This window comes from Lissotriton vulgaris, chromosome 1_1 (assembly GCF_964263255.1).
Source record: "Lissotriton vulgaris chromosome 1_1, aLisVul1.2, whole genome shotgun sequence".
NCBI classification, from domain to species: domain Eukaryota; kingdom Metazoa; phylum Chordata; class Amphibia; order Caudata; family Salamandridae; genus Lissotriton; species Lissotriton vulgaris.
Genome location: NC_141685.1, coordinates 310,230,835 through 310,251,608, shown reverse-complemented (window position 1 = coordinate 310,251,608; position 20,774 = coordinate 310,230,835). Strand labels below are relative to the sequence as shown.

The 20,774-nt window shown below is 47.5% G+C and overlaps 1 protein-coding gene across 1 annotated transcript in view; it reads right to left on the bottom strand.

Annotated features, from left to right (window-relative positions):
• Positions 1 to 18,214, bottom strand: part of NSUN4 (NOP2/Sun RNA methyltransferase 4) — a 143,388-nt gene extending 125,174 nt beyond the window's left edge. The window contains exon 1 of the mRNA XM_086952346.1: positions 18,107 to 18,214. Within this exon, the coding sequence (XP_086808472.1) occupies positions 18,107 to 18,193 (87 nt within the window). The 5' untranslated portion in view covers positions 18,194 to 18,214. The remainder of the gene's footprint in view (positions 1 to 18,106) is intronic.
• Positions 18,215 to 20,774: the final 2,560 nt, after the last annotated feature.

The window sequence follows — 20,774 nt, the reverse complement described above, 5'->3', positions numbered from 1 at the left end:
ATGCCATGGACAAATGGGGATTAACAATAGAAGAGTGACTATGGAGCCAGCAAATGGGAAGCCTATGGGTGGGCGGAAGTCTACAAAGTAGATACAACATGTCTCTTAGGACAGCGCATGCGCTGTCTAGAGCCAAGGCCTCAAAAGGTGGTTAAAGGGAGAAAGTGAGAAATAAAAGTGGAAGGCTGGAGTGTTAAGTGGAGAAAGCATAAGCTATGCGAGAGAGGAATAGATTGAGAGAGAAGTGTAGGGTTGAGAGAAGAAGGAAACATGGACAATCAAAATGTAGTTTCCACTGACAGGCTAGGATAAAGATCCGTTAGGTGATTATTGCCAGCCAGTCCTTGCTGATCAATATACTGTTAGCAATAGCTAATTAACAGAAGAGGCATGGAAAATTACCTGTCAGAAAGTTGAAGAGTTTACGAAGAAGATAAAGAAAGAAAAAAAAATGGAGAGGAAAAGGAGAAATCTATGGATAATGGAGAAAGTATGAAAGGAGAAAACAATCTAAGGCAGCAACAGGGTGAGAAACAAGGATGAAGAAAAAGATGACAAACACGCCTTTAATAAAAATAGGAACAACAAAGAACAAGCATTTGCAATGCAATAGGTCTCGCATTTGCGAGAGTTTGACATTGTAAATGACACTGCCTTTTATTTATGTGTTTTGAAAACCTGCAAGCAGTGCGCGTAAACACGCACTTTGTAGGTTTTCTTGACAAATACATAAATGGCATCGTCATTTACAATGTGCTAAAGTATATTGGGAGGTACCTTTTTTTGGAAAAGGAATGGGTAGATAAATTATAACAAAAGGATCCTTTTCCAATTTACTAATGAAAGGAAGAAGATTTGCTTATATTTCAATTTCAGCAACGGAGTAAGAGACTTTCACAAATTACCAAATTCACATTGAACATTGAGGTTTATACTTAATACTGAAACAGCAGAATTTGTTATCTCTCTTTTTATTATTATTGTTGTTCATTTGTCAATATATTAAAAACATCACCATTTCAATTTTAAAATTTACATTCATTTAAAAAAAACATATATATTTAATTTCACATGAAATCTATACTACTATTATAAAGAGAGAACGGTGTCCTTTGAGCCAGGTAAACTTGAAAAGTACACCACCAATCGCAACACCCAATACAGCGTTGGAAAGGGGGGGGGGGGGGGGGTCAGTAGATGACATGGGCTATAAAAAATTAAAAAATAAACGTTATTTAAAAAATAAACAATAAAAAATAAGTAGGCCCTAAGAAGTAGCGCCGGCCGTGTGTGCTAACAACGTGCGTGCTGACATCATAGGAGGACAGGAACGCGAGGAGGAGCGGACAACAGCGCGGGGAGGAGTGGAAAACTTAGCCAGACTGGAGGGAATGAGGTACGTGAACCGCGGGGAAGAGCGGTGAAGTAAGGCGGACTGGAGCGGAATGGAGGACAACAGCGCATGGAGGAGCGGAGAAGGTATGTGAAACGCGGGGGGAAGCGGTGAAGTACGCGGGGAGGAGCGGTAAGTGAGGAGGAATGGAGCGGGATAGCGGACTGCAGCGGGGCGTGTAGACTGGCTTGGTGTAGTGGGGGCGGTAAAGTGAGGCGGACTGGAGCGGGATATCAAAATAAATGATAGGTTTTAAAACGGCTTTCACATTTGGTGCAGACATTTAAGTGAGAGTAGTGGGGGGCGGTGAAGTGAGGCGGACTGGAGCGGGGGCCTGGGTTTGTGCGACTGGGAGCAAGCACTGAGGTAAGGTGCACGCAAGCCTGAAATGCTGCCAGCAGCCCCCTTCTGCCCCGGGCAACGCTGGTGCAAGCTGCTAGTTATTTAATAAAAGTACAATCACAAATAATGACCAAGTTTAAAGAGGAATTGTCGACGCGGCGTTTCGGTGTTCAAAAATAGTTGCACCTTCTTCAGGACAATGATTCTTAAACATATATCTAGACAAAGAAACAATATTAACCATATTAACCTCTTCCATGCTCATGACAAGGTCAGCTCGTCATGAGGCACAGTGGAGCTGTGCTTATGACGAGTTGACCTTGTCATGAACAATGGGGGTTCACCAAAATGCAGCACAGGAGGGGAAAACCCCTTAGCAGCCAAGGTGTTAACCCCTTGCGTGCTGCCGTCGGCCGACGGGAGCACTACCTCGTCGGCCGACGCAGCCCTGCCCACTTAATAGAACGCTTGCACCGCAGCGGTTTTTCCGCGTTTAAGGTGTTAAAGTAAAGAAATAGAAAGCTAGGTCCTCCCTGAACCGAAATACCATCAGCCCATTACTGGTTTTCCCATGTTATTGGCTCATCAGCCAGGTATAGCTCGGTTCCAGTGACAGTGTGCATGGGATGCATGTTTAGGCATATCCATTCCACTAGGGCAACATACTAAAGTATACAAAATTTGAATGCTTGAATTAATTTCAGCCACTGGTAATTACTTTGGCCACATCCCCATCAATTGTTGTTTTGCACACCATGCCACCTCTGTTTGGACCCAGCAGGGAGATGCCTCCGAATGGCTGTGTATTCAGTTGTGTTACTTGAACAAATACTATATAATGCACAGATTACTCTGCACCAAAAATTTGGAACTCTTGCACCGGAAATTCGTAGAATCTCTTCCAAGGTTGCTTTAAACTGGAAGCAAAAAGATTCCTCATGAATAAATTCTTACCTTAACATGAGGGACGATTGTCAGCTCTAATCGCATTGGACATACTACAGTGTTGGTTATTAATCCGGATTATTGTATTTGCTCCCCTTATGTCATTATGTTTCATCGACTAGCCCATTCTTCGATACCCCAGGTTTATAAAGGATCTGTTATGTGTGCACTACATGATTCAATGTCTATTAGATTCCCCATTTGATTCTTGTTGTGATCTGTTACCTTCCTTCCCCTCGAATTGTAAAGCGCTCCGATATCCTTCGGGATCAAGTACGCGCTATATAAAACTTTATAAACAAATAAGATGGGGAGCCGGAGTCCTTTGGCATTTATACTCCCTACAGCTTTGTTGGTTGAAAAAATTGATTTAAATAGAAACTCACATCTCTTTATAATTTGATTAATTAATTCTACTAGAGAATGCAGGCAGACTAGAAAGTAGCTATGCCTCTTTCATAGCACAAGAATTTAGCGACACTGGAGACACTGAGACATGCTGACAAAAGTAAGATGAACATGCATTTTCCCTAACGGTCTATAGGAGGGATTTGTCTGCGTACGGTCAGAGTCTTGCTGTTAAGTCTGTGGGGATCAAAGACAAAAATGTGTGAGGCGTGCTTTACTAGGATGGAGTACTATAGGGTTAGGACATACATTTGTAGTGTGAAAGATGGATGAAAGAAGCCAAGTCATCCAGACACCCCGGCACAGTCATGATTCCTACCAGATTAAGATGGACTTAAACTGAAAGTAAAGGGATGTCATGAAGGGAGTGGCTTTTCTCAGACAACCCGGAATAGGAAAGGAAAACCAACAAAACAGAGGGTTTTCATTTCTTACTTCCCTCCCTGTAGGAAGCTTGCCCAGTATATAATATGCCAGTTTCAAAAGTCGACAATGCAATTTTCAGTGAGTTCAATGTTGTTCTAGGGAGGAAAACAATAATGCTGTTAGACAGGTAAGTACCTGACTTACAGTTCCGTCAATTCAGCTCACCAAGACCCAGGGCTTTGGGTGCAGGGGTGCCTTTAGACTTCAGATTCTTCTTACCAGTTGCGGTCAAAGGAAGTCTCTGGATTCAGGCTGCGTCATCATGGAGTCCAAGAGGGGTCAGCCAACACTTGACTGGAGGTCTGGATCGCTTGGGAGCCTGCTCTGGGTGAGTGGTGTACCTGGACATGGGCCAGAGGCATCGGGTGCAGAGCGGGCAGGAATCGGAAATCCGCTTCGTGGGGGGACAGGTCTGCTGTCCTCTGGAGTTCTGGTCTTTGTCAAAGTTCAGGGAGTATTCCTCGGGTTTCAGGACGTCGCTGGCTGCCAGACAGGTGTCGTCTTCTCACAGGGTCTTTGGAACTGGAGAGAGGCCGGCAGGGCTAGGGGACAAGTCAGTAGTGGTCTTCAGGCTTCGCAGCACAGCGTTGTCTTTTTCGTCCTTCTTAGGTCGCTGGGAACTGGTTTGAAAGTCTGAGGGATCCTACTAAATACTAAATTTAGGGGGCATCTTAAGGGAGTAACAGGTAGAGAACAAGAAGAGTTGGAGGGTCTGTGAAGCAAAGTGCCAAGTCTGCAAAGTCCTCACTGAAAGCTACACATTTGGATTGCACTGAACCAGACCAAAGTGGTCACTAGACACTAGGTGTACAGTAGATATCCTATCAGCCCACCCACTTGGCGGAGCCTCGTCATGTAGGACGTCTAGAACCAAGTTGGAGTGTCCAAGCCTAGATGAATTGGCTAGACAACACACAATTATGGCTCATACAATAGAAGTGTCCACGCCACTGAGCGGTGCTGGTACAGTGCAGTGCAAAGAAAAAAAGTGTGTGAGTGATGTTAAAATGACGGTCAAGGCACTCCCCTTCGGCTTTGGTTTTAGCCGAGAGGTACCAACGGAGAGAGCGGGGCCTCAATCTCCGAGCCGTTGCCGGGTGAGGTGAGGCTTGACTCCCACACATTGCTGGGACTGCATCCTCTATCATCAAACGGTTCAAGAGGATACGGTAGGATGGTCCGAGTGACCACACTATTAGTTTGACAGTCTTAAACCTTTGGTCTGTCAACTTCACTTTTTTACACTACTATTAGAGTGTATCTTTGCAGTAGCAACATTCCATACTAGTGGCCCTGATGAATGCCGGTGTAGTTTCACCTATTGGCAGAAACATGTTGGCCTATTTAACCACACAGCAAAGTAGACAGTGATTTTGTCACACTGTCTTGCATCTCTTTTTAATCTGACGTCCAGGTGAATACTAATAAAAAGTTTTTCTTTTGCCTTGACCGTCATTTTAACATCACTCACACACTTTTTTTCTTTGCACTGCACTGTACCAGCACCGCCCAGTGGCGTGGACACTTCTATTGTATGAGCCATAATTGTGTGTTGTCTAGCCAATTCATCTAGGCTTGGACACTCCAACTTGGTTCTAGACGTCCTACATGACGAGGCTCCGCCAAGTGGGTGGGCTGATAGGATATCTACTGTACACCTAGTGTCTAGTGACCACTTTGGTCTGGTTCAGTGCAATCCAAATGTGTAGCTTTCAGTGAGGACTTTGCAGACTTGGCACTTTGCTTCACAGACCCTCCAACTCTTCTTGTTCTTTATAGTTCCTTAGGGGTTATTCGAGTTTGGACGGTCTATAAATATATTCCCCTTGACCCTCCTTTAATAGTTGTTTTTCAGTAACAGGTAGAGCCAAAGGACACCTCAGGTGGGGTGACTACACCCTCTACTGTGCCCCCCTCCTGTGCAAGGGGCATAGTCCTAGTCCAAATTTGGAAGGGTCCCCTCATTTTCAAGATGAAGGGAAGTGAAAACTGTGCATAACTTCGCCTCCTCCATCCTAGGGGTGAAGTTGGCAAAGGTAGGCACAATTCCTACTCTAATTTTTTCTGTCAGTTTTCCCGTTCAAAGAAGGGGTGTAAACCGGGTGCTGCCATCTGCTGCTAGCAGCAGAAGCTATGAGGTTGCATTCCAAATGCAGAAAGCCTTTGAAGCTTCCCCTTCAAGCACTGTTCCCATCCTTGGGGGGGAGGGGGGAAGGGGGAGAAGAGGTGTGGCAGCTCAGCATGTACATTGTTTCTGGTCTCAGAGAGCCAGGTGTCCAGAAACATGCTTGTGTGCGACAGGCTACCTAAAGCCAGTGAGTGTCCACATCAGGGTGAGTAGGTTTTCAGGTGTCACCTCTGACGTGCCCTCTGAATATATGGTTCACTAAAACCCACACCGGCATCAGTGTGGGTTTATTGAAAAGGAGCAGTTTGGTACCAAACACTTCTGGGTTCAGTGAAGCTATCATGGTGCTGTGGAACTCGAGTTGTCAAGCTCCCAGCCCATGTACTCTCTATGGCTTCCCTGGCACTTTCAATTTTGAGGATAGAGCCTAATACTTTTGGGAATATCTGTTCATGCAGATATGCCCTACCTTTGATACAGTGCACCCTGAGTTAGGGCTGGTAAATCCTACTAGAAGGGTGACTTACCTATATCTTGGGAAGTGCTAGTTGGCATGGCACACAGGTAGTGTGCCATGTCAACTGGTTGGTTATTTGTCTGCACCAGGTCATGCAAGTTGCATTGGCAGTCTGCATGGCCTAGGTGAGGGGTTCTTAGGGGACCCTCTTCAGTTCAGTCCCAATGCCCAAGGTACACATGTACCTTTTACCAGGGACTTACAGGGGGCCTGAATGGTCAATTGTGATTCAGGTTTAGGGAAAGAACACTGGTACTGGGAACCAGGACAGCAGGGACCCGGTACTCTGCAGTCAAAGTTGCATCAAAAGCTGGCAAAAAGTGTGTGGGAGTACTGCAACAGAACCCTATTTCCTCACACCCCCTAACTTTCAACCTTATCCTCCCCATCCTGTTTCCACATGATGTGCCCTAAACTTACATTGTGAAGCCCCGTGGAGACTGTATAAGCCTTGGGAATCTAGTAACTGGACAGAGAACTCCAATACTAAACTATTAAATGGGGCTCACCCGCCAATATTTCTTGGAACAGAGTTATTTCAGAGTGTCCTGTAAATACAATGGAGGGGGGGAGGGGGGGGGGCGGGGGGGGCGAGACTGCTCAGACTATATTGTTCTTTTCTTGGATCACACCTTAAACATGAAGTCCACCATTTAAAATCGCAATAAACTAAATTGAAATTGAACCTATGAAGATCAGGTCCCACCTATGAAGCCATCTTACCTAAGATGTCCACTACTCTACATTTGGCTAAGAGCACACAGTGCACAAGGTCCAACCGTTTTACCCTGTTAATCTCTTCTTAGTCGCCCATATATATGCCTGTCTCAGAATCTTCCATGATTAGGGATCCAGCTTACGCAAAATCACTTACCTATATTTTGAATTACATAATAGAAGATCACATAATCTACCTAATGAACACAACAATGATACAATGAGTCATAGGTCGGTTAAACGTGCACTCAAGAAAATAAAATAAAAATCACAGAACAATAAGCATTGGAAATGCAATAGGGCTCGCATTAGGAAAGTTTGATCTATTGGTCTTATAAATGAATTTTTTAATATGTGTTTTTTTTTTAAATAGCTAAATTAATAGCTTTGCCATTTACAATGCCAATAGTTATAACTTTCGCAAATGAGACACATATAGCATTTGTAATGCAACATGTTTTGTATTTACGTGACTTAGATGTATTGATATTACAAATAACAACGGCTTTTAATTTTTTTAAATAGTTAATACTAAAATAATGTATTTAATTTGTAATGGCAATAGCTTAAACTTTTGTAAATAACTTTTGTGAAGATTATGTTCAGTGTTTTTTATTGTGACGAAAATCCAAGAACAAAAGTGAAATATTAACATCTTTTTGTGATTTGTAATAAAGCGTGAAAGATTGAACACAGCTTGAAACATTGAAAGAACATATTTGAACCAGTGATGCTGTAGTTGCGCTGAGTGATGCTGTGGTTGCGCTGAGTGATGCTGTGGTTGCGCTGAGTGGTGGGTGCATCGGTGGAGCTGTGTGGTGGGTGCATCGGTGGAGCTGTGTGGTGGGTGCATCGGCGGAGCTGTGTGGTGGGTGCATCGGCGGAGCTGTGTGGTGGGCGCATCGGCGGAGCTGTGTGGTGGGCGCATCGGCGGAGCTGGGTGGTGGGCGCATCGGCGGAGCTGGGTGGTGGGTGCATCGGCGGAGCTGGGTGGTGGGTGCATCGGCGGAGCTGGGTGGTGGGTGCATCGGCGGAGCTGGGTGGTGGGTGATCGGTGGAGCTGGGTGGTGGGTGATCGGTGGAGCTGTGTCGGTAGAGCTGTGTGGTGGCTGCATCAGTGGAGCTGTGTGGTGGGTGCATCGGTGGAGCTGTGTCGGTGGAGCTGTGTGGTGGCTGCATCGGTTGAGCTGTGTGGTGGGTGCATAAGTGGAGCTGTGTAGGTGGAGCTGTGTGGTGGGTGCATAAGTGGAGCTGTGTAGGTGGAGCTGTGTGGTGGGTGCATAAGTGGAGCTGTGTAGGTGGAGCTGTGTGGTGGGTGCATAAGTGGAGCTGTGTAGGTGGAGCTGTGTGGTGGGTGCCTCAGGGGAGCTGTGTGGTGGGTGCATCGGTGGAGCTGTGTGGTGGGTGCATCGATGGAGCTGTGTAGGTGGAGCTGTGTGGTGGGTGCATCAGTGGAGCTGTGTGGTGGGTGCATCAGTGGAGCTGTGTGGTGGGTGCCTCAGTGGAGCTCTGTGGTGGGTGCCTCAGTGGAGCTCTGTGGTGGGTGCCTCAGTGGAGCTCTGTGGTGGGTGCCTCAGTGGAGCTCTGTGGTGGGTGCCTCAGTGGAGCTCTGTGGTGGGTGCCTAAGTGGAGCTCTGTGGTGGGTGCCTCAGTGGAGCTGTGTGGTGGGTGCATCGGTGGAGCTCTGTGGTGGGTGCATCGGTGGAGCTTAGTGGGTGCATCGGTGGAGCTGCGTGCTGGGTGGAGCTGCGTGCTGGGTGGAGCTGTGTGGTGGGTGCATCGGTGAAGCTGTGTGGTGGGTGCATAAGTGGAGCTGTGTAGGTGGAGCTGTGTGGTGGGTGCATAAGTGGAGCTGTGTAGGTGGAGCTGTGTGGTGGGTGCCTCGGGGGAGCTGTGTTGTGGGTGCATCGGTGGAGCTGTGTAGGTGGAGCTGTGTGGTGGGTGCATCGGTGGAGCTGTGTGGTGGGTGCATCAGTGGAGCTGTGTGGTGGGTGCATCAGTGGAGCTGTGTGGTGTGTGCCTCAGTGGAGCTCTGTGGTGGGTGCATCGGTGAAGCTGTGTGGTGGGTGCATCGGTGGAGCTGCGTGGTGGGTGCATCGGTGGAGCTGTGTCGGTGGAGCTATGTGGTGGCTGCAACGGTGGAGCTGTGTGGTGGGTGCATAAGTGAAGCTGTGTAGGTGGAGCTGTGTGGTGGATGCATAAGTGGAGCTGTGTAGGTGGAGCTGTGCGGTGGGTGCCTCGGGGGAGCTGTGTGGTGGGTGCCTCGGGGGAGCTGTGTGGTGGGTGCATCGGTGGAGCTCTGTGGTGGGTGCATCGGTGGAGCTCTGTGGTGGGTGCATCGGTGGAGCTGTGTGGTGGGTGCATCGGTGGAGCTGTGTGGTGGGTGCATCGGTGGAGCTGTGTGGTGGGTGCATCGGTGGAGCTGTGTGGTGGGTGCATCGGTGGAGCTGTGTGGTGGGTGCATCGGTGGAGCTGGTTGGTGGGTGCATCTGTGGAATTGTGTGGTGGGTGCATCTGTGGAGCTGTGTGGTGGGTGCATCTGTGGAACTGTGTGGTGGGTGCATCTGTGGAGCTGTGTGGTGGGTGCATCTGTGTGGTGGGTGCCTCAGGGGAGCTGTGTGGTGGGTGCATTGGTGGAGCTGTGTGGTGGGTGCATTGGTGGAGCTGTGTGGTAGGTGCCTCGGTGGAGCTGTGTGGTGGGTGCCTCGGTGGAGCTGTGTGGTGGGTGCCTCGGTGGAGCAGTGTCTTGGGTGCATCAGTGGAGCTGTGTGGTGGGGTCATCTGTGGAGCTGTGTGGTGGGGTCATCAGTGGAGCTGTGTGGTGGGTAGAGCTGTGTGGTGGGGTCATCAGTGGAGCTGTGTGGTGGGTGCGTCGGTGGAGCTGTGTTGTGGGTGCGTCGGTGGAGCTGTGTGGTGGGTGCGTCGGTGGAGCTGTGTGGTGGGTGCGTCGGTGGAGCTGTGTGGTGGGTGCGTCGGTGGAGCTGTGTGGTGGGTGCGTCGGTGGAGCTGTGTGGTGGGTGCGTCGGTGGAGCTGTGTGGTGGGTGCGTCGGTGGAGCTGTGTGGTGGGCGCGTCGGTGGAGCTGTGTGGTGGGTGCGTCGGTGGAGCTGTGTGGTGGGTGCGTCGGTGGAGCTGTGTGGTGGGTGCGTCGGTGGAGCTGTGTGGTGGGTGCGTCGGTGGAGCTGTGTGGTGGGTGCGTCGGTGGAGCTGTGTGGTGGGTGCGTCGGTGGAGCTGTGTGGTGGGTGCATCGGTGGAGCTGTGTGGTGGAGCTGTGTGGTGGGTGGCACTTTTTATAAATCATTAGTAAAAGATCAATGAAATTCAACTAAAACCCATATATAGCAGAAGAGGAGAAAGCTCTAGTAACGGGATTCAGGATGAATGCATTCATTTGAAGCAAATCGCCAGCATGTGAAAGGTGTAAAATAGCAATCAGCATAAAACGAAAATGCCAGCAAAAGACTTTATAAAATTCTGTGTGGCCCTGATAAAATAATTAGAGCGTTTAATTATATCATGACCAACAACGGTTATTGTTTCAAGAGCAGCGTGCGAGATGGTTAGACTGCAATATAAACAAGCCGTCGGCATTGCTGTGGTGGGAAGAAGCAAGAAGGGAAGAATAGGGGCCGGGAGCAGCAGCCTTTGATGTGCCGGCCGGCCGGCCGGCCATGTAGTGAATAATTAGGGGACGAGAAATGCCGGCTGAGGGAAGCTTGAGATGCCTGAGGAGGCTGGTGGCTTTGATGTGCACGCGCTCTCGGGCACTGCAACAAATCGCCGAGATGGTTAAGCTCTGTTTAAGCCACAAAATAGCTCGCCAGCTATGCGCAAGCGCATCAGCAGGAGAGCCCTAAAAATTAGATAAATGATTCGAAATGTAATGAAATAACCAACTCCAACACTCTGCACACATTAAACTCTGATGTGTTGAGTGATTTGCCCTACAAACTGAATGCTTAGTCTAAAAGATGAAGATGTAGTCATTTCATAGAAGAAAATTCGAGTTTTAGACTTGTTTTGTTCAATACTACCTGTAACTTGAAGACAGTCAAGACAGATAATCAACAATGTTACATACTGCTTTTATTGATTCCACATGACACTCCAGTACCCAGCATGACACATTAGGCACAACACACCACGTATACCCAACACCGCCTTAATACATTGGGTACAATATCACTCGCACCTAAGTAACAGAACAAATTACATCAGCGTTTCCAAAACAGAGCGTCGAGAAAGCCCAAACAATAAATAAATTAAAATGCCTTTAAATTCGGTGTTTAGCTTGTCACATTTGCTGCGCTTCAAAGACAGAGGTCAAATGTCAGACTACATCTATTAAATTGCTGCTTATTTTATTTATTTATTTAACATGGGGGTTGGTGTTTGCAAACTCCGCTCACTTTGCAGTCAGAGAAAGAAAAGTAAAGTGAACTACGTGACAATCTTGTTCGGTTACATGGAGTGCGAAGGGAAAGGCTGCAGGGTATCGTTTTTTTGGAAACACAACAAAATGTAAATATCTGTAAATAAACTATACCCATTCAGCTGGGAGGAAATGAAAAAATGAGCACTTTTTTTAATTTCTGAAGTGTGATGGAAACAAAGATTTTAATAGGATCAAAACAAATCAAGACAAATATTCATTAAAGACATATTTCCACACATTATCATTTTTGTGAAGTAGTTTTATCAAAAACAGTTTGCCTGAGCAAATTTAGTGATCATTCCAATAGAAAATGTGCTATTTGTAAATAAAAGCGAGCTATCAAAAGATGCTTTACTTGCAATTTAAAAAAAAATGCCCATCCCATGTCCTTTAACCCTTTCGATGCTCATGACGAGCTCAGCTCGTCATGATGCACAGTTGAGCTGTGCTGATGACGAGCTGAGCTCGTCATGAATCATGCACTCAATCATTTTCCAGCACAGGGGGGGAAAACGCCTAGCAGCCAAGGTGTTACAGCTAGGTGGGTTGCGAAAGTTTGTGGTTCTAAAAATTGGGTTATGGTTCTAAAAACGTTTGGGAAGCACTGAATTAGATAGAATACCAACGCATACATCCAACACATATATACTCTCTAGTTGATTTTTCACTATGCTCACACTATAATTCAACAATAACAGTATTTCAACAAGGCCTAATTCGGCTATATAGATGGATGGTACTTTACATACCAGGACACTACACTAAGACACTCGATACTTAAACTGTGAAAGCTGAGCAATGGTTCTGTTTAATGCCTATGCAACTGATAAAAATCTCCAGTGTTCTACCTTTAATACCAAAGATTAAGGCAGCCGTCTTTTCCCCAGACTGCAGTGACAGCAAGCACATCGATGTGCGCTTGCTCACTTCTCACTAGAGAAGTTACGGCATGACGTCATGCCAGGTGAGCGTTGTAGGGGGAAGAGAAATCATTTAAGGAGTCATTTTCTCTCTGAATTTCCCTTTTCTTTTTGAAACTCGAGAGCAGCAACATTGTTGTGGTGTCACCAGGGCATTAAGTTGAAGCTTTTTCAATATTATATACAAGCCATAGTTGCTGCTTATCTCATGCAACTAACAGCCATTGACAAAGCCAATAGTTGTGACTTGTTGTAGGTATGATGTTACTTGTAGGTAGTGTAATGTTCTCTCTTTCCCTCTTCAAGTACACGCTGAGCCAGTGGAAGGTGAGTAACTTGCGTTTATTTAATTGTATAACTCACTACAGAGCTTAGGGCGCCGAGCGTGTAACTATCACCGCTCCGGTCGCCAACTGCCGCTTTTCCTCTTCGCGCCTTTCACCCGCGACTCCCTGCGCATGCGTGCGCCTCCTGCTCTAGTCTATGGCGTGACGCGTCATCGCGCACACGCTCATAGACTAGAGCGCATACCACATATCTCCCCCCTTTAATATAAACAACAAAACATTCCCCCCAGCAGGTTAAGAGTCCCTCACAGGAGTATGAGTCTACTACTGAGGGCGTGATCCGGTAGGCCCATAGCATGCTCATTACTTCCACTTCCCAGTCCTTTCCTTGTGATATGGCTGCCTGAATGGAGCCCATGAGCACCCGATTGAACCTTTCGACCTGGCCGTTGCATGCCGGATGATAAACGGCCGTGTGTTTCACCTCAATACCATTCCTTTTCATATATCGACCCCACTTGTCTGATACAAATTGTGGTCCGTTGTCACTGAGAATGGACTTGGGTATACCCTCTCGTAGGAACACCGATGTCAGGAATCTCAATATAGTGTCAGTGTCCATTGACTCTTGTATGTCCACTTCAGGCCATTTGGAATACTTGTCCATTATCACACATATGTATTTATTCACCCCTCTACTGTCTAGGACGGGTCCCAGAATGTCTATAGCCACATCCTCCCAGGGGCCTTGCGGGGTGTCAAACTTCCCCAATGCAGGTCTGAGTGGGCGGAGCACCTTGTCCGCTCCTTGACACTGTCCGCACTCCCGCACTTGTCTTTCTATGTGGGCATCCATTCCTGGCCACCAGTACATCTGCTTGACCAACGCCTTGGTTTTAACTATGCCCAAATGTCCCTCGTGCAGTAACTTCAACAGCCTGGGTATCAGTGTCACTGGGGGCACAACAAGTTCTCCCCTGTACAAGAATATTCCCGAATCGCTCAGGGACAATTCCTCTCTCATCTCATAGAATCGTCGCACTCCCTCCGTGAGCCTCTTTTTGTCCGGCCAGCCCGACGTGAGGTGTCTCCTTACTTCCACCTTCTCCTCATCTAGCTCGTAGGCCGCCTTCCATTCCTGTGCACTAATCGACATCTCGTGATCCTCCATGCTGGCCACCATCTCCTCTTTGTCCGGGGCCTCCTCCGGCGCTCCCTCCATCGCAGCAGCCCGGCTGAGAAAATCAGCCACCTTGTTTTGCGTGCCTGGAAGATATTCTACGTCGTAGTTGTAATCCAGCAGCTTCAAAGTCATTTTGGCGATTCTTGGGGTCGCTGTGTCATGGCCCGAGGACGTCAACACTTTGATAAGCGGCTTGTGATCCGTTTGAAGCTTGAATCTTGTGCCCCATATGAACTGCCGAAACTTGTTTAGGGCCCACGTGACCGCCAGCATCTCCTTTTCGATTACGCTGTACCTTTGTTCCGTCGGAGAGAGCGCACGGGACGCAAAACTGATCGTTTCCTTGGATCCATCTTCTCTTTCCTGCGCCAACACCGCCCCTAAGCCCTTGTCGCTTGCATCTGTCGTCACTATGGTCTTGCCGGTGGGGACGTACCCTTGCAGTGGGATGGCTTGGCTGATGCAGTCTTTTACTGTCTCAAATTCGGATTGAGCCTCTGCGTCCCATTCGAATTTTGCATTGTTTCTGATTAGTTGTCTCATCCTGTAGGTCCGAGTGGCAAAATGTCTGACAAACTTGCTGTAATACTCGGCCATTCCAAGGAATGACCGCACTTCCTCTTTGGTTGCTGGGGCCTTGGCATCCCTTATCGCCTTCACATTTTGTTCTTTCGGCGAGATGCCGTGTGTTCCTATTTCGTGTCCTAAGTAGGTCACTGAGTGAGTCCCAATTCTACATTTGCTCCATTCCGCTGTTAAGCCCTTCCCTTGCAACACTCCTAGGACTCGATGCAGTTTCTTGTCGTGCTCTCCCTTGTCGGAGCCCATCACTAAAATGTCATCTTGAAAATACTGCACCCCCGAGATGTCCTTAAACAGCCTGTGCATTAGCTTCTGGAAAACGGCCGCGGCGGATGCCAAGCCAAAGGGCATTCTCCGGAATTGGTAGCATCCGAAGGGTGTTATGAAGGATGTGTACTTCCTACTTGACGGATGCAGTTCTATTTGGTAATATGCTGACGTGAGGTCTATTGTGGAAAAGTGGGTTATGCCTTTCGTTCTCGCCAGCATCTCCTCGATCCTGGGGAGCGGGAATCTCTCCACGATGAGGTTTTTGTTGAGCTCTCTGAGGTCCACCCAGAGCCGGACCTTACCATTCGGTTTCTTGACCACCACCAAGGGCGATAGCCATTCCGCACTGTCCACTGGCTCGATGATGCCTTGTTCTTCCAACTTCAGCAATTCCTGTTGCACCGCTTCACTCGTGGATATGGGTATGTTCCGGACCTTATGGACAACTGGTACTGCCCCCTCCTTAAGGACTATTTTATGTACGAATTTGTCCAGTTTGCCTACCGTGCCCTCAAAGACCTTGGGGTATACCGCTTTCCAGTCCTCATCTTTCGAGAGGGGCCATTCATCTGTTAACAGTATTTGCTCTTTCCCTCCTGGATTGAGTATGATGCCGAGATCTCCAGCATCTCTCCATCCCAACACCGATGGGCCCTTCTCCGCTACGTATAGGGTGCACGTGGCCGACCGTCCACTGAATTCGAACACGAAGTCCCGGCACCCCACCAGGGGGATGGAATCCTCTGTATACGAGATGGGTCTGATGTCCGGCGGCATTAGATCGGGCCCCACAACCGGTGCGAAGTCCTCTTCCCATATCGATCTTTGCACGATGGTCCAGGGGGACCCTGAATCGACGGCCACATGTACCTTCACACCCCCGATGAGCATGTCCGTGCGGGGCTTATCTCTTCGCTTCCCTGCTACATCCAGTACCTGGTCCTCTATGCACAGAACCAAATCATCTTCTTCCGGGTCTTCTTCCTCACTCAAGTTCGCTGTGGCAGAGTCGATACACTTGACGGTGGACTTCGACCCTTTCTTCCGACACACCTTTTCGAAATGGCCGGTCAGACCACAGAACGAGCACCGGGCGCGGAACGCGGGACAACGTCTGTCCTGCGCCGCGTGCGCTGCACTGCCGCATCTGTAACACGCAAATTTGTTACCAGGACTGGAGCGGGCCGTCTGTTTTCCAGTTCCTCTTGTGTCCTTCCTCTGGTCTCCATAAGTGCTTTTGGGCCTGCTGGACTGTGGTGCCTCGTCAATCTTGTTGATCATCTGCCTCGGCCCACTTTCCCTTTTTGCCGCGTCGGCACCTCGCTTAGACATTTCTGCCTTCTTGGCCATCGCCACTACTTCTTTAAGGGACGTCTCGTTCATCGCCCATAACTTGTCCTGGACCGCTCTGCTGGTGGTGTGCATCACGATTTGGTCTTTAATGTATTCATCCTGCAGGGCCCCAAACCGACACGTGATAGCTAGGCGTCGGAGTGCCGCCACGTAGTCATCAATGGATTCTCCCGCCTCTTGTTTTCTCTGTTGGAAATTATAGCGGTCTATGGAGACACAAACTGCCGGGCGGTAGTGGCTGTCCAGGTCGTCCAGTGCATTCATAAAGACATCTGTCTCCGCTGCACCTCTCTCCTTGGGTACCAGATTCTTGAACACCCTTACCCCTTCTGGGCCTAAGTTGTGGAGCAACAGTCTCTTTTTCCTTTCCGGCGTGTATTCCCCTTCACTTTCATCTCCGAGGGCCTCTATATAGTTGAGAAAGTATTCTTTCCAGTCCTCCCATTTTAATTGGGGTTCTCCCGGCCTGGGTAGGAAAGGGACGGGTGCCATCAGGGCTGAAGCTTGATTCGCCATTCTGACGTCGCCTCTAGGGTCTCCCTCCTGGGCCCTTCGTTGGGTAGGCTCACCGGATGCTCCTGCGCTCTCTGCCGTGTCGCCTTGGCCCCTTGGACTACCTGGGGTATTGTCCCTCGCACTTTGAGCGGTTTGCTCGGTCTTCCCCCCGTCCTCTAGCTTGGGGGTATCTCCCTTGGTTGCCAGGGTGCTGGCTGAGGGCCCCTGGTGTCTTGGGCAGCACTGACCTGACTATGGAGTCGGTGTTGGGGTCTGTACCGTGCTGCTGCGCTGCTGCCACGCCCTTAGCTCTTCCTGTAGGTGTCCTGCCTTGCTGGCTCGTGCGTGGGGTTTGCAGGGGGTGATTGTTGTCGTCCTCTGCGCCTGGTGGTGTCCAGATGCCAGCCTCGTCGCCACTGTAATGTTCTCTCTTTCCCTCTTCAAGTACACGCTGAGCCAGTGGAAGGTGAGTAACTTGCGTTTATTTAATTGTATAACTCACTACAGAGCTTAGGGCGCCGAGCGTGTAACTATCACCGCTCCGGTCGCCAACTGCCGCTTTTCCTCTTCGCGCCTTTCACCCGCGACTCCCTGCGCATGCGTGCGCCTCCTGCTCTAGTCTATGGCGTGACGCGTCATCGCGCACACGCTCATAGACTAGAGCGCATACCACAGGTAGGATGTTACTTGTTGTATTATGTCTGGATGCAATGACAGAATTAGCAAAATACAAGTAGGACGGCACACTATGCAAAGCACAGATTTTTAGCTTTCGTGTTTTTAAGCCACGCCCTTAATTAATTTGGCCACGCTCCTTTGAGAGACCCCCCTATTTTTTTATCCCACTTGAAGCCCTGAATACAATATCAGTAATGTATTGTCACAATATAAATCATACCCCAATCTGCAGTGTTAACCTTGTAATGAGCTGAAAACTTGAAAAACATAAAGAGCTACGAAACCATACCAGTAGCAGAATGTTCACCATACAAATGTTAATGTCCTGCATCAATGAATGGGCTTTGATGGTCGTCTAATCATTTTGTATGTAAGAAGAGGTCATATGGTTTAGTCACATGTCTATGAGGACTGGAAAACACATGGGATAAAGTACCCACTTTCGTCTACATTATAAGACTATTGCAAGTCACCGAGAAGTCCCGTAATCACATATAGGAACTAGGAGTTCCTTTATAAAATCATAGAATTACAAGGTCACTTGTAATGCATGGCAGGAGCACTTTCTTCTTAACAATGATCGCACTACCAAACTTTCCACAAACTGCTTAAATACTTACTATGTTACGTATGGGTGCGAGGGGGTCGCGTGCAAGAGAGAGGTCATGAAGCTTTACAGAACATCCTATAATTTACTAGTTAATCGTGTATTTATAAAACTTCTTTACTAAAGTAGCCCTTTTTTAACAATATCTCAAAGTAAGAATTTGACAAAATATTCAATGCCAAAAAACGAGAATCTCATCAAGCCCTCAATTTCCAATTGCGTCGGTTTGCTCTCACCCTTCTTTAAACTGTTAGAACACAAGATTATCCCTGCCCACTTCCCTTCCAACTTCACTGTCTTGTTTCTATAAGCCGTGCGTGGATACTTTGTTTGCTTGCTACTTGTTCGCAACCACAAACAGTGCATGGACAGAAACTCTGAACCTCTTTTATGCACCGGGGTGCAAGGATAGCGCCTTACCCATTTCTTCTTGTATTTGTATCGGCAGAATGTCAATACTGGGCAGCGCGCCCTCAGCATGCACCGACACCCAGCCAGCGCCGCCATTTAAAAGCACCGCCCCCTTTGGCAAAGACGCGACTTTGCCGATAAATGTACCTGGTGTGAACAGAAACGTCACCAAAGAGGCGGCCATCTTGGAACGGTATTATTTCACCGTTAACATTTGGAGCATACATTTTTAGGTCTACCGACAGCTATGTTTTTTTAAATTTAGAAGCTCATACTTACAGGTTTTCAGTCAGCCATCTTCATCCATTGGTTTGCTTCTGTTCACTATAGTAAGGGGCACAGGATCAGCCACTTCAGTCACTCTTACCTGATTGTGAGTGACAGCATTATATTCTTGCACATTGTGCAAGTCATCTACACAATAAGCCGCGTCCTCTTCATTGCCATGGACTACTGGTGAAATGTGTGCTTTGACATAAATAAATATATACATTTTGGCTGTGGCAGTTGTCATAAAATGTGTGCCTTCATACAAAAAAAATCCACAAGCCAAATTATCATAGGCAAAACCAAAAGGTAAACTGAAAAACACAAATCCTATTGGTTTTGACAATTTCTCCCACAACAATGATAACACTAGCAGCTCACTCACCAGATAAATAACAAGATGATGTTCAAATACCTGTTATTCCGGAATAAAGATTTAAAACCTTATATGTGCTAGCCCTTCCCTTCAGGCCCCACCATCAATTACAATTAAAAATTTGCGAACATACGTGACAAGAATTTTCAATTCTATTAAGGACAAGGAGGCGAGGATTATGCTTTCTCATTTCTTTATTAGAAATGCTCAGCAGCCAAAAGAAAAACAGTATATTAAAATAAAACTACAATATCCATGAACCTCTGGGTATCACATGACATATCATAGAGTCACTGGTATAAAAGGTCCCATAGAGAATACCAAATCCTCTTTCTTTGGCGACTAAAACAGGTCAAGAAAACAACAAAACCAAAAGGCCATCCTAAAGGTAGATCCAGAAGGAAGGAACCAGACGACAGAATCCATGAAGAGAAGGAAAAAAACGGATGCTTGCCGCCGTAGACAACTTGGAAGAGAAGACAACCGTCAGGCAGGACAAAACGTGTAGGACATCAGCCTCTACTTCGGATCAGATCCTGAAAAGAGATATAGAGCTAGTGCTCAGAACCTCAATAAAAATAGGGCGGGGTGAAAAACAAGGAACAATAAAACAAAATACCATATGCAATTAGCAATGATCAATAACAAGATAATATATACATGCAGAATATAGGTGGGATAATCCTCGCCTCCTTGTCCTTTATAGAATTGAAAATTCTTGTCACGTATGTTCGCACATTTTGAATTCTATGTCAGGACAGGAGGCTCCAATTATGCTTGTTCACAGCTGATCCACCACAACAGAAGCAATATGATCAATTGGTTTGTAATAAAAAGTTTTAAACACAGAATCAGAAGACCAATCAGCGGCCTTCATAATGTCAAACAAAGTCACCCCCATTGAGAACGCTTTAGAAGCCATAGCCCCACATGCGGAATGTGCACCAAAAGTGGAAACATCAATACCAACCTCTGACATGAGCCATCTGACCCAGCGGGCCAAAGTAATTGTGGTGACAGGGCGAAAAGGCTTCTGCAAAGCAATCAGTAATTGACCATGCATATCGTGACGAAAAGGAGCAGTACTTACCTCGTAATCTTTAACACATTGAACGACACAAAGTTTGGGATTGTTGGGAAAAGAAAGATCGGTAACCGAAGACGTATTATTTTTTGCGGGTCTGGAAAGAACAAAAGTCAAACCCTCAGGCGTAAAACTGCGACCTGCTAGGTCCAGAGCTCGAACATCAGACACGTGTTTGCATGACACTAGGCATAGTAACATAGTCAGTTTTGCTGACAGTTGTTTGCAAGATAACAAGGAATTGGAAGGTCAGGCCTCCAAAAATCACAAAACAATGGAGACATCCCACATGGTCACGTATTAGGGACAAAGAGGCTTCGCCAGGCGAATGCCCTAAAGCAATTTGGAAATCAACGGATGCTCACCTGCAGGTTTACCATCAATGTGGATATGACCAGCCGAAATGTCCGAACTGAAATTATTAACTGTCCGATAAGCCATACGGGATAAGGCAATGGAAGAAATAAAGTTAATGATCATAGAGACATCTGCAGAAGTGGGATCCACCTCCCGTTGAACACTCTAATCAAACCATCATTTCCAAGACCCTGTATAAGGTTTGTTAGTGTTGGGTGACCAAGCCTTGCTGATAAATCTGGAAGCGTCTCGCGAAAGGCCTGAGATCTTCCAGCGATTCCCAAAATTCGCCATCCCAGCAGGAGAAGATTGCCTGACTGGATCAGGGGATGCAGATTGCCGAGAGGATCCAGCAAGAGATTCCACTTCTAGGGAAAAGGGAGCGCCACTGCACAACACATTTCCCGGAGAACCTGGAACCAAGCTTGAGCCCTCCAAAGAGGAGTGATCAGAATCAGCTCTGACTGATAACGTTTTGTGCGAGACAGGACTCTGGGAATCATCATAAATGAGGGAAAGGCGTAACATTGGAGCATTGGCCAGGTCTGCAGAAATGCATCCGTGGCAAGGGCTTCCAGGACCGGCCTCCAGCT